Genomic DNA, 11,711 nt, shown 5'->3' on the forward strand with positions numbered 1-11,711 from the left:
ATCCAAATTTCTGATCACATAGCCTTCAGCTGAGTTATTCTCTTTTCCCATTGCATCCTGCAGCCTTGTGATCATATGACTCTTATTTCAAGAAGTATTTGTGATGTGACATTATGGTGTAAAAGCAGATCTTATTTTATAGAATCTTTTAGGCTGGGTGACCCGGATAAAGATACTAGCAGCTTTGGTTCTGGTGAGGACAACTGTCCTGCAAATATGATGCTCTTGACACTCTGTCCTAAGCAAATGCACATATAAAGATTAGAACACTTGAATTTTTGACCATGACCAATCCATCTGTCAGAGTAATTACAGTAGAATTGATGATAATCTGGATTGGAGGCTTTTCCCTTAAAGATCCTTGTGCCTTTCATGCAGGTTTCAATCCAAAAACTACCAATATGTTCTGGCCTTGGTTTTTGCTATTGAGGAGATCAACAAGAACACCCATCTTTTACCCAACATGACATTGGGATTTGATCTCTATAATGTCATGCACAGTGACATGATGGTGATGGAGAATCCCTTCATCTGGCTTGCGGGAATGGAAAAGTATGTTCCCAATTACACGTGTAGGAAACAGAGCAAGTCTGTAGCCGTAATATCAGGAACAAGCATTGCTGCCCAAATGGGGACACTCCTGGAACTCTACAAAATTCCACAGGTGAGTGTGTAAGGGAGAGGGAAAAAGCACATCACCTTAGGCACCTTACTTAGACCCAAAAGTTTAAGTGACAGAGACCTTATATATTTCACACAGTGCATATTCTAAGGAGAAGGTGTGCAGAGATTTGGTGAAGTAGCCACATTTGTTCTAAAGTGATGTGGGTGAGTGATAATGAGAAATGTTTTCCTCAACCTGTGAGTCTAATGACTCATGAACTAGGAAGTTTATATGTAATGGGAGATGAGAAAAATGAAATATTCTAAAATCTTCTGATCCATCCATCATTTGTTTAATTTCTTCAGAAATAAGATTATTCACTATAGCAATAACCTTACACAGATTTCTTGCCTTTTCCCTTAGCTGACTCTTGGATCTTTTGAACCTCTTCTGAGTGACAGTGCTCAGTTTCCTTCTGTCTATCAGATGGCCCCCAAAGACACTTCTCTGGCCCATGGCATGGTCTCCTTGATGCTTCATTTCAGCTGGACCTGGGTGGGTTTGGCCATCTCAGACCTCCCAAAAGGTATTCAGTTTATGTCTGATTTGAAAGTCGAGATGCAGAAGAATGGCATCTGTGTAGACTTTGTGGAATTCATCCCAGTCACTGAGGAGTCACATAATTCATTCCAGAGGCTGTATCATATCCAGATCCTAAAATCATCAGCAAATGTGGTGATTCTTTTCTGTGACACTGATTCACTCATAGGCGTCAGCTTTCCAACATGGGAACGTGTAATGACATGGAAAGTCTGGGTCACCACCTCACAATGGGATTTTGCCAGCGATGAGCATCATATCCTGCTCCACTCATTCCATGGGACTCTCATTTTTTCACACCACCATAGTGAGATCTCTGGTTTCAAAAACTTTCTTCAAACAGTTAACCCTTCCAAATACCCAGAAGACTTTTACCTCTCTACATTCTGGTCACTACATTTTCATTGCTCAGTTACTGGGGCATCATGCAAAACCTTGAGAAACTGTCCACTGAATGCCTCCTTGGAATCCTTGCCTTTTCATCATTTTGATATGAGCATGAGTGATGGGAGTTACAACATATACAATGCTGTGTATGCTGTGGCCCACAGTGTACATGAGATGCTTCTACAAGAGTTAGAAATGCAGCCAGTGAGCAATGGGGAAAAGGTGGAATTTTCTCCTTGGCAGGTAATTTGGTTTCCTTTGCATGACTTGTATTATTGGAATGATCCCCTTAAAAGCTTCTGTGGGTTTTCAAACCAATAACTTGGGATCCTTCCTTCAATCACAAGATATAAATGAGCCTTTTTTTGTAATTTGTGATTAGAAACAGGGTTCCATTTTCAAGTGGGAAGGTAACTTGGATAAGCATCAGTGCTGTGTCTTAAAAATTACTCTCCCATCCTGACAATTTAATTATGACTTGTGAATACCTAGACTGTGTCATTCCATTTTCATTCTCAGCAGTAAAGAAATTATTACTTTTTAGTGTCAAATGTTGCTGAGTATGCTCATCCACAATGTACATAAGACATCTCATTAAATTGCATACTATTTTATTCTGGTAACTGCATTACAGATGGTTGTCCTAGGGACACTGGGAAAATAAGTGAGTGTTGGTAACGTGGACCACATTTTGAAACTGTCTTAATTTCACAGTTAGATATTTTTGATTGCCCTTGTTTTTGGATGAACGTGAGTGAAATCACACTTATTTTGATGTAGTCCTCATCAGGTTTTTAGTTTTAATTCATTGGGTGGCTATAAAAAGTTCCCTTTGTTTATTTGTGATTACAGACAAAAGGCTTTCTCTAACCTGGGTTTGATGTGTTATTGCTTGGGCAGTCTTCATGAGAATATGATGCATTTTTTCAGTTGCACCCATTTCTCAAGAACCTCCAACTTACCAATCCTGCGGGTGACCTAGTGAATTTGAATCACATGAGGAATTTGGAAGCTGAATATGACATTCTCAACTTTCTGAATTTTCCATATGGTGTTGGACATAAGGTTAAAGTAGGACAGTTTTCCCCGTATGTTCCACAGAGCCAACAGTTGTCTCTCTCTGAGAATTTGATAGAGTGGGCCACAGGAATTACAGAGGTAAGTTGGTCTGATCATAAGATTCACACTATACATTGTTACCCTCCAATTAATATGGGGATTTGTGCAACTTGGCTTATTATAACATACTTAGAGACATTAAACCACACCCCTCCCAATCTAAATACTTTGTTATGTTTTTAGTGTCTGAGGATGGACAGTACACACACTTGTTCCTCCACATGTTTTGAATCTTTTTATTTAGGAAATAAACTTGCATGTCATGATTGTGTCAGAAATAGGTGTTTACAGTTTCAGTGAATAGGTTGTGCAGGACTTGAAAACCCTCTACTTGGAACAGAAGTAACATTCCCAATATGACCAATATTCATTTGATTTTTCTCAGACTCCACGTTCAGTATGCAGTGAGAGTTGCAGCCCTGGATTCAGGAAAGCCCCTCTGGAGGGGAAGCCTACCTGTTGTTTTGATTGCACACCTTGTTCTGAGAATGAGATTTCCAATCAGACAGGTATGTCAGTGCCAGCTTCATGGAGAAATTAACACCTGTTTCTTAGAATTTCCTCTTCTCCATGAAAAGAAAAGGATGTGGATTATGACTGCTGAGAAGATTCTTTTCATCTTCTGGTGGAAGTTAAACCTTATATTCAGTAATAATCCCTAAAAGGATAAAATTTTGCACACTATACTTTACCACATGTAGTATTTGCAAAATCATTTAGGTAAATTCATGTCTGCATTCCTTGTGCGTGTTTAGATAAAATGCTTTCACCAAATTCAAATATAGCATGCTTGCAGTGAGAAAGCACAACTCTCATCAAACTGTGTGTAAGACGAAAAGCTGTATTAGAAATTATATAGTATATCATGCTAAGGATAACACTCATCAGATATCATAAATGAGCTAAGCTTAGCCTTTGAGAAAAATCATTGCTTATGAAAATATATATCTTCAGGAACATTCCTATGCATACACACATACACTCATGAGTAAAATTTATTTCAAAATAATACATGCTGACATGCATGGTAAAAAGAATGCATAGCAAGGTAGGTTAATGACATCAAATTCAACACAAACCCTTGAAGATAGGATGTGGACATTATAAGGAAACTGAGGTAAATAAAAATTGGAAGAGCTTATAGGTGGTGCTCATAAAACAAGCAAAATTTATGAACCTCAGAAAGTTGGAACAGTACTAAAAACAAGATTACAATGTCTGTGTGTGTTACACAAAGAGAGCTGAAGAGATCTCTGCACAGATATAAAAATAGTAATACTAGAACTTTTTAATCATTTAATGGTGATAGTTTGAATAGAGAAGAAATTCAGAAATTTCCAGATATAAAAATGATGAAATACATTGAGAAATTTTTAAAAAATTCAAGTATCTTGAAGATTATTAAAATAATGCTTAATACTTTTATTGTGATAAACACTTTCACATAGGAAAGGAACTCTTTCTCAACTCCTGTACAGAATAGGAAAAATGGAAAAATTCTGTTTCTTCTACAGAAACATCTTAACTTGTTTGGTCAAATACTGCCAGATATTTCAGTAAAATGAAATTGTAAGACACTGTTGTTGAAATAAATTCACACATTTGAAATTTTAAACAACATAAATCCAACAGTATTTTTAAATAGGTTACATCATGCCCAATGCCTTGCATACAATAATAGTAATAAGAATAGCATAACTGAACAAAAACATTTAACAAATCTAAGTGATCTGAGAATTATACAAGAAGAACAAGACAACTCAAAAATGCCAAAAAGAAGGATCAGTTTTCAATCCTAAAGTGTGCTTTAGAATGCTAAAATCATGGAAGTTATGGCTGAAGATTAGATACAAAGTTGAAGAAAGAGTGCAACGTATGCAGGAAATTACCCAGGATGGTCTGCTTTGTGCATATAATAGAAATGAAAGCCATGCAACTTATTATAAAGGAAGATATAAAAGTGGAATAATTTTCAACTAATCTTGGGATGGTGTAATACAATCAAAAATCAGTAACTGAGTTAAGTAGTGCTGGAATACTAGATTAATTACAAAAAACCAGTTATTTTTGCTTACCAATTCTGGAAAACAAAGCTCTGAAAATGAGCACATGTAATATCTCAAAAGTAGGAACTATCCAAAGATAAGACCACCTAAATTTTGGAAGACATCTTCAAGTTGCAATATCTGACATCGATGGAGCAATGTATAGAAGGGGATACTGACAGAGAAAGAAAATTCATGTTCAAGGATAAAAAGGCAGCAAAGTGGAACTATGCCAGTAGGGTTCAAGGTGATCTCCAGACTGACTTTGATTACAGGCAGCATCCCAGTGTGTTCCTTGATGGAAATTTGCTCAAGGGTGGCATCTTATCCAGAAGGTATCAAGTGTACAACTCTTCTGCGTTTCTCTAGAACTTGACCATCTGCTTTCTAATGGTGATCTCTCAATCAGTACTTGCCCATAGAAAGACTATCCAGATCCTACGTTAGAGAGATGTGGTTTAGTGAGATAACAGGGTACTTTCTGTGCACCCCAAATTCACACAGTAAATATCCCAGTGCATGAAATTTAGAGTGGGAACCTGGGCCAGTACTGTGACTAGGAGTCGAAGCCTCTGGCTGGAATGCCAGCATCCCAGTTGGGCTGCAGTTCCAGTCTCAGCTGCTTCACTTCCAATGCAGCTCTCTGCTGATGCTTAGGAAAGCAGCAGAAGACAGCCCAAGTTTCTGAGTCCACACCATGTAGGAGACCCAGAAGAAGCTCCCATTTATTGCCTTAAGACAGCCTAGTTCCAGCTATTACCATCATTTGGGGTGTGAATCACTGGTGGAAGATTTCTTCCTTTCTCTTTTTCCCTCTTTCTCTTTCCCCTTCTCTTTTTCCATGTCCTCCTGTCCTTCTCTCTCTCCCTCTCACTCTCCCTCTCTCCTACTTTTCCTCCTCCTTCCAAAACTCTGCCTTTCATTAAATTATAAATAAATAAATAAATAAACACTCCTTAGAAATAAAACTGGGATCCTTTGGTCATTAAGAGGGCCATGAGAATCCAGAGGGAATAACACCATTAAAACAAGGGCTTACTGCAGGCATAAAAAGCCAAGACTCTGGCAAAAAATAGCCTCCATGGAGGATCTCCGTGAGACCTCAATGGAAAGAAATGGTCATCAAAGAAGAATATACTCTTCTCAGAAGGGAGGAGAGAACATCCAACTGCTTATGGCAATGTCCAAATATTGATGGCAGCCCATGTCAAGAGCCTCGGCTGATCACTGATGTCATACATAAGAGGGTTAATTGTTAAAGGAATAACAGAGTCACCGTGCATTTATTCCCCATGTAGGAACTCCATCCATAATGAGTTGTGCTTTGAGAATTGACTGCAATTTTTCCCCAAACTCTATTCTATATGTAGTTTGTCTTCATGGATGCAAACTGTTCAAATCTATGCTTAATATGGAGTTGGTCTTCTATATTTAAAATCAAACTAAAAATGAACCATAATAAAGAAGGAGATGGGAGAGGGGGAGGGAGGTGGGATGAGAGTTGGGATGGGAAGGTGGGTTTAGGGGAAGGAACCCCTATATTCCCAAAGTTCTATCTATGAAAAAAGCATTAGTAAAAAAAGTTGAATTATGAAAGAATGTATTCATTAAGAAAACAAGGACTGCTGCTTGCTCTTGTTCAAAGTGAGGATGCAGCAAGCATGTGCAATGTATAAAGGTCAGAGTAGTCTTTACCACACATAGAAACCCCTGGCATCTTGATCATCACTTCCCAATCTGAAGAAACCGTGAAGAATGAATTTGTGGTGTTAAAATGAAACAGGTCAAAAAGGTAGGTTTTTAAAGTACCATGAGTAGGTTCAGAGAGTAGCCCTTAGTACTTTGTTAGGACAAAAAGAGCATGTACTCATGAGTATGTAAGGTACTTAGGGAGATGGAGTAATAACTCTGGCTAACATGAGGAAGAGGGGCATGAATAATGGCCAATAATTTGTAGATGTCATCTTATATGCTATTTCAACACCAAATAAGGACTACTTGCTTAAACTGGCTAAGTCGGGTCCTTGTGAATCAGGAAATTGGGATGATGTTATTGTATGTTTCTCACTAGATATGGACCAGTGTGTGAAGTGTCCAGATCTTCAGTATGCCAACACAGAGCGAAACCAGTGCTTCCACAAAAGAGTGACCTTTCTGTCGTTTGAAGATGCCCTGGGGATGACCCTGGTCTGCACAGCTCTGTGCTTCTCTGTCCTCACCGTTGTTGTCCTTGGGGTCTTTGTGAAGCACCGAGACACTCCCATAGTCAAGGCCAACAATCGTTGTCTCAGCTACATCCTGCTCATCACCCTCATCTTCTGCTTCCTCTGCTCCTTAGTGTTCATTGGTCGTCCCAACAAAACCACCTGTGTCCTCCAGCAGACCACATTTGGAGTGGTATTCACTGTGGCTATTTCCACTGTCCTGGCCAAAACTATCACTGTGCTTCTGGCCTTCAGGGTCACTGGCCCAGGGAGAAGAATGAGACACTGGCTGATATCAGGGGTACCTAACTCCATTATTCCCATCTGCTGCCTGATCCAACTGGCTCTCTGTGGCTTCTGGCTTGGGACTTCTCCTCCCTTTATTGACACAGATGCACACTCTGAGCATGGCCACATCATCCTGGTGTGCAACAAGGGCTCGGTCACTGCCTTCTACTGTGTCCTGGGCTACCTGGGTTCCTTGGCCCTGGCCAGCTTTACTGTGGCTTTCCTAGCCAGGAATCTGCCTGACACCTTCAATGAAGCCAAGTTCCTGACATTCAGCATGCTGGTGTTTTGCAGTGTCTGGGTGACCTTCTTGCCTGTCTACCACAGCACCAAGGGGAAGGTCATGGTGGCTGTGGAGGTCTTCTCCATCTTGTGCTCCAGTGCAGGGCTCCTGGGCTGCATCTTTGTTCCCAAGTGCTACATTATTCTCTTCAGACCTGAGAAGAATGCTTTGAAAGGATTAAGGGATAGGATAGCTTCCAAGGAAACAGATGTTCTCAGGAATAGCTCTTAGGCTCTCTCAGTTTTCAATGGTTAGAAACTAAAATTTATAAAACTGATTTTGCATTGTGATGTTATAAAATAACTTGCAGCATGTGACCTCCTTATGAACAATTTATACTTTTCTTAAAACATTTTTGTTCTGAAGGACCAATCCACAGAAAATGAAGAGAGAGTGGGATAAACCTTCCATCTTGTGATGGAATGTGAAGATATCTGTAGTGGGCCAGTGCTGGTTCATGCCAAAGCAAGGAGGTTAATTCAGGTGTCCATGTGAGTACCAGGGACGGAAAGGCTTAGGCCATCTTCCAGAGCCTTTTCTAGATCTTAACAAGGAGCTGAGTTGCAAGTGGAGCAGACAGGCCATGAACTCGCACCAACATGGGATGTTAGGTTTACAGGTGGTGGTTATATCCACTACACCCTCATGGTGGTCCTAATCCTCCTCCTTCAAAATAATACTGTGTACTAATTTCTTAGCCTGGGTTTTATGTTCATAAGCACAAACCCATCTCATTTCTTTTCAATCCTGTATTTTCATTGTCAACTCATTGACCTTGTTATCTTCCTATTTTGATAAAATGAATTACACATTTGGTTGCTACTTTTAATCATTCATTGGAGTCTATACTAAAATCAGCTTAGTAATATAGTTGGAATATTTCAGTGCAATCATTAGACATGTTGTCATTATAATATGTATAATTCATTGTCCAGAAACTCCTTAATTATATATCATTTCATATGAATTTCAAATGATGTGATACACACCAAGATTTCATTATATGTAGAAGTGATTCTGCAAACTTTTCCATCTGTTCATTTTGTTTATTATAAATTTTGCTTTGATTTTCTTTTGCCAGTGCCAGAAATAAGAAGTTTCTATTTGATGTAATCCCAATTGTTAATTTTCGCTTTGAATGCCTGTGACTCTGGGCTCTTTTCCAAGAATTCTTTGCCTGTGCCTATATCTTACAGGGTTTCTCCAATGTTCTCCAATTATTTGATGGTGTTGGGTCATAGATTTAGATCTTTAATACATGTTGAGTGGATCTTCGTGTAAGGTGTAAGATAGGGGTCTTGCTTCATGCTTCTGCACGTGGAAATCCAGTTTTCCCAGCACCATTTGTTGAATAGACTATCCTTGCTCCAGGCATTGGTTTTAGATCCTTGATCAAATACAGGTTGGCTGATGATGTTTAGATTGATTTCTGGTGTTTCTATTCTGTTCCATTGGTCTACTCATCTGCTTCTGTACCAGTACCATGCTGTTTTGAATATAACAGCCCTGTAGTATGTCTTGAAATGTGGTATTGTGAAGCCTATGGCTGTGTTTTGTTGTACAAGATTGCTTTAGCTATTTGAGATATCCTGTGTCTCCATATGAATTTCAGCATCATTTTTTACAGATCTGTGAAGAATGTCTTTGGTATTTCGATTGGTATGGCATTGAATCTATAAATTGCTGTTGGGAGAATGGACATGTTGATGATACTGATTTTTCCGATCCATGAGCATGAAAGATTTCTCCATTTTTTGGTATCATCTTCTATTTCTTTCTTTAAGATTTTGGAATTCTCATCATAGAGTTCTTTAACATCCTTGGTTAAGTTTATTCCAAGGTGTTTGATTATTTTTGTGGCTATTGTGAATGGGATTGATATTAACAGTTCTTTCTCAGCCATGTCATTGCCTGTGTATACAAAGGCTGTTGATTTTTGGGCATTGATTTTATATCCTGCTACTTTGCCACACTCTTCTATGAGTTCCAATAGTCTCTTAGTAGAGTTCTTTGGATCCTCTAAGTAAAGAATCGTATCATCTGCAAAGAGGGATAGTTTGACTTCTTTCTTCCCAATTTGTATCCCTTTAATTTCTTTTTCTTGAAGGTACCTTTCTCTGAAGGGAGGAGAGAACTTCCACTTTGACTATGACCTTGTCTAAATATGATCAGAGTTGGTGAACTCAAAAGGCTTCAATAGCCTTGGTGACTCATGACAAGAGCCTAGGGTGATTACTGATGCCACAAAAAAGAATGTCAATTTGTTAAGTCAACAACAGGAGTCACTGTGCACTTACTCCTCATGCAGGATCTCTGTCCTTAATGTGCTGTACATTGGGATTTAATGCTATAACTAGTACTCAAACAGTCTTTTTCACTTTGTGTTTCTATGTGGGTGCAAACTGTTGAAATCTTTACTTCATATATGCTAAACTGATCTTCTGTATATAAAGAGAATTGAAAATGAATCTTGATGTGAATGGAAAGGGGGGGGAGAGGCAAAGGGGAGGGTTGCAGGTGGGAGGGAAGTTATGGGGGGGGAGCCATTGTAATCCATAAGCTGTACTCTGGAAATTTATATTCATTAAATAAAAGTTAAAAATTTTCTTTTTCTTGCCTAATTATTCTGGCTAAAACTTCCAGAACTATATAGAAATGCAGTGGTGAAAGTGGGCATCCCTATCTGCTACCAGATCTCAGTGGAAATGCTTCCAACTTTTCCCCATTCAATAGGATGCTGGCCGTGAGTTTTCATAAATTGATTTGATTGTACTGAGGAATGTTCCTTCTATACCCAATTTGCTTACAGTTTTCTTCATGAAAGGGTGTTGTATTTTATCGAATGCTTTCTCTGCATCTGTTGAGATAATCATATGTTGTTTTTGCAGTTTGCTACTGTGGTGTATCACATTGATTTATCTGCAAACATTGAACCATCATCCCTGCATACCAGAGATAAATCCTACTTGGTCTGGGTGGATGATCTTTCTGATGTGTTATTGCATTCTATTGGACAGATTTTATCGAGGATTTTTATGTCTATGTTCATCTGAGATATTGGTCTGTAATTCTCTTTCTCTGCTGCATCTTTTTCAAGTTTAGGAATTAAGGTGATGCTGGCTTCATAGGAAGGATTTGGGAGGATTCTTCCTTTTTGATTGTTCTGAATAGTTTGAGAAGAATTGGAGTTAGTTCTTTAAATGTCTGGTAGAATTTAGCAGTGAATCCATCTGGCCCTGGGCTTTTCTTTGTTAGGAGGGACTTTATTGCTTATTCAATTTCTGTCTCAGTTATGGGTCTGTTTAGATTTTCTATGTCTTCATGGTTCAATTTATGCAGGTGGTATGTGTCCAGGAATCTATCCATTTCTGATAGATTTCCCTGTTTACTGGTATACAACTCTTTCTAATAATTTCTGATGACTCTTTATTTCTGTGGTGTCTGTTGTTACGTTTCCTTTTTCATCTCTGATTTTATTGATTTGGGTCCTTTCTCTTCTTTTTTTAGTTAGTTGGTCCAATTGTGTGGCAATTGAGTTTTTATTCAAAAAGCCATCCATTCATTTTGCTGATCTTTTGTATTTTTTTGATTCAATTCTGTTGATTTCTTTTCTAATTTTAATTATTTCTCTTCTCCTAATAGTTTTGCATCTGGTTTCTCTAGTTTTTCTAGATCCTTGAGATGCATTGGCTCTCATTATTTGGTCCCTTTCCAATTTCTTGATGTAGGCACCTATTGCTATAAACTTTCTTCTTAACACTCATTTTGCTTTATCCTGTAATTTTTATATGTTGTGTTGTTATCCTCATTAACTTCCATAAAGTTGTTGATTTCTGTTTTGCTTCTTCTATGACTCACTGTTCATTTCAGAGCATGTTGTTCAGTCTCCATGTGTTTGCATGTAATGTAGGGATTCCTGAGTTGCTAATTTCCAGCTTCATTCCTTTGTGGTCTGAAAAGATACATGGTTTGATTTCGATTCTTTTTAATTTTCTGAGACTTGCTTTATGGCCTAGTATGTGGTCAATCCTAGAGTAGGTTCCTTGTACAGCTGAGAAGAATGTGTATTCTTTAAGTATAGGATGAAAAGTTATGTAGATATATGTTGGATTCAGTTGGTCTATAGTGTTTATTAAATCTGCTGTTTCCTTGTTGATCTTCTATCTGGTTGACCTGTCTAT

At 38.4% G+C, this 11,711-nt stretch overlaps 1 protein-coding gene across 1 annotated transcript; it reads left to right on the forward strand.

Annotated features, from left to right (window-relative positions):
- Positions 1-394: 394 nt before the first annotated feature.
- Positions 395-7,761, forward strand: LOC149121395 (vomeronasal type-2 receptor 116-like). The gene is made up of 5 exons (XM_089316299.1): positions 395-664; positions 1,028-1,834; positions 2,522-2,749; positions 3,096-3,219; positions 6,827-7,761. Exons 1-5 carry the CDS (start codon positions 464-466, stop codon positions 7,759-7,761), a joined length of 2,295 nt encoding a protein of 764 aa, XP_089172425.1. The 5' UTR covers positions 395-463.
- The last annotated feature ends 3,950 nt before the right edge of the window (positions 7,762-11,711 follow it).

Source organism: Oryctolagus cuniculus, chromosome 16 (assembly GCF_051225735.1).
Source record: "Oryctolagus cuniculus isolate XC-2025 breed Fujian yellow rabbit chromosome 16, ASM5122573v1, whole genome shotgun sequence".
Lineage (NCBI taxonomy): Eukaryota > Metazoa > Chordata > Mammalia > Lagomorpha > Leporidae > Oryctolagus > Oryctolagus cuniculus.

Bases quoted from the DNA above. Each gene is read 5' to 3' on its own strand.
- LOC149121395 (XM_089316299.1), top strand. From the start codon at position 464: ATGACATTGGGATTTGATCTCTATAATGTCATGCACAGTGACATGATG. The intron at 665-1,027 runs GTGAGTGTGTAA...CTTTTCCCTTAG, and splicing joins AACTCTACAAAATTCCACAG to CTGACTCTTGGATCTTTTGA. The intron at 2,750-3,095 runs GTAAGTTGGTCT...GATTTTTCTCAG, and splicing joins GGGCCACAGGAATTACAGAG to ACTCCACGTTCAGTATGCAG.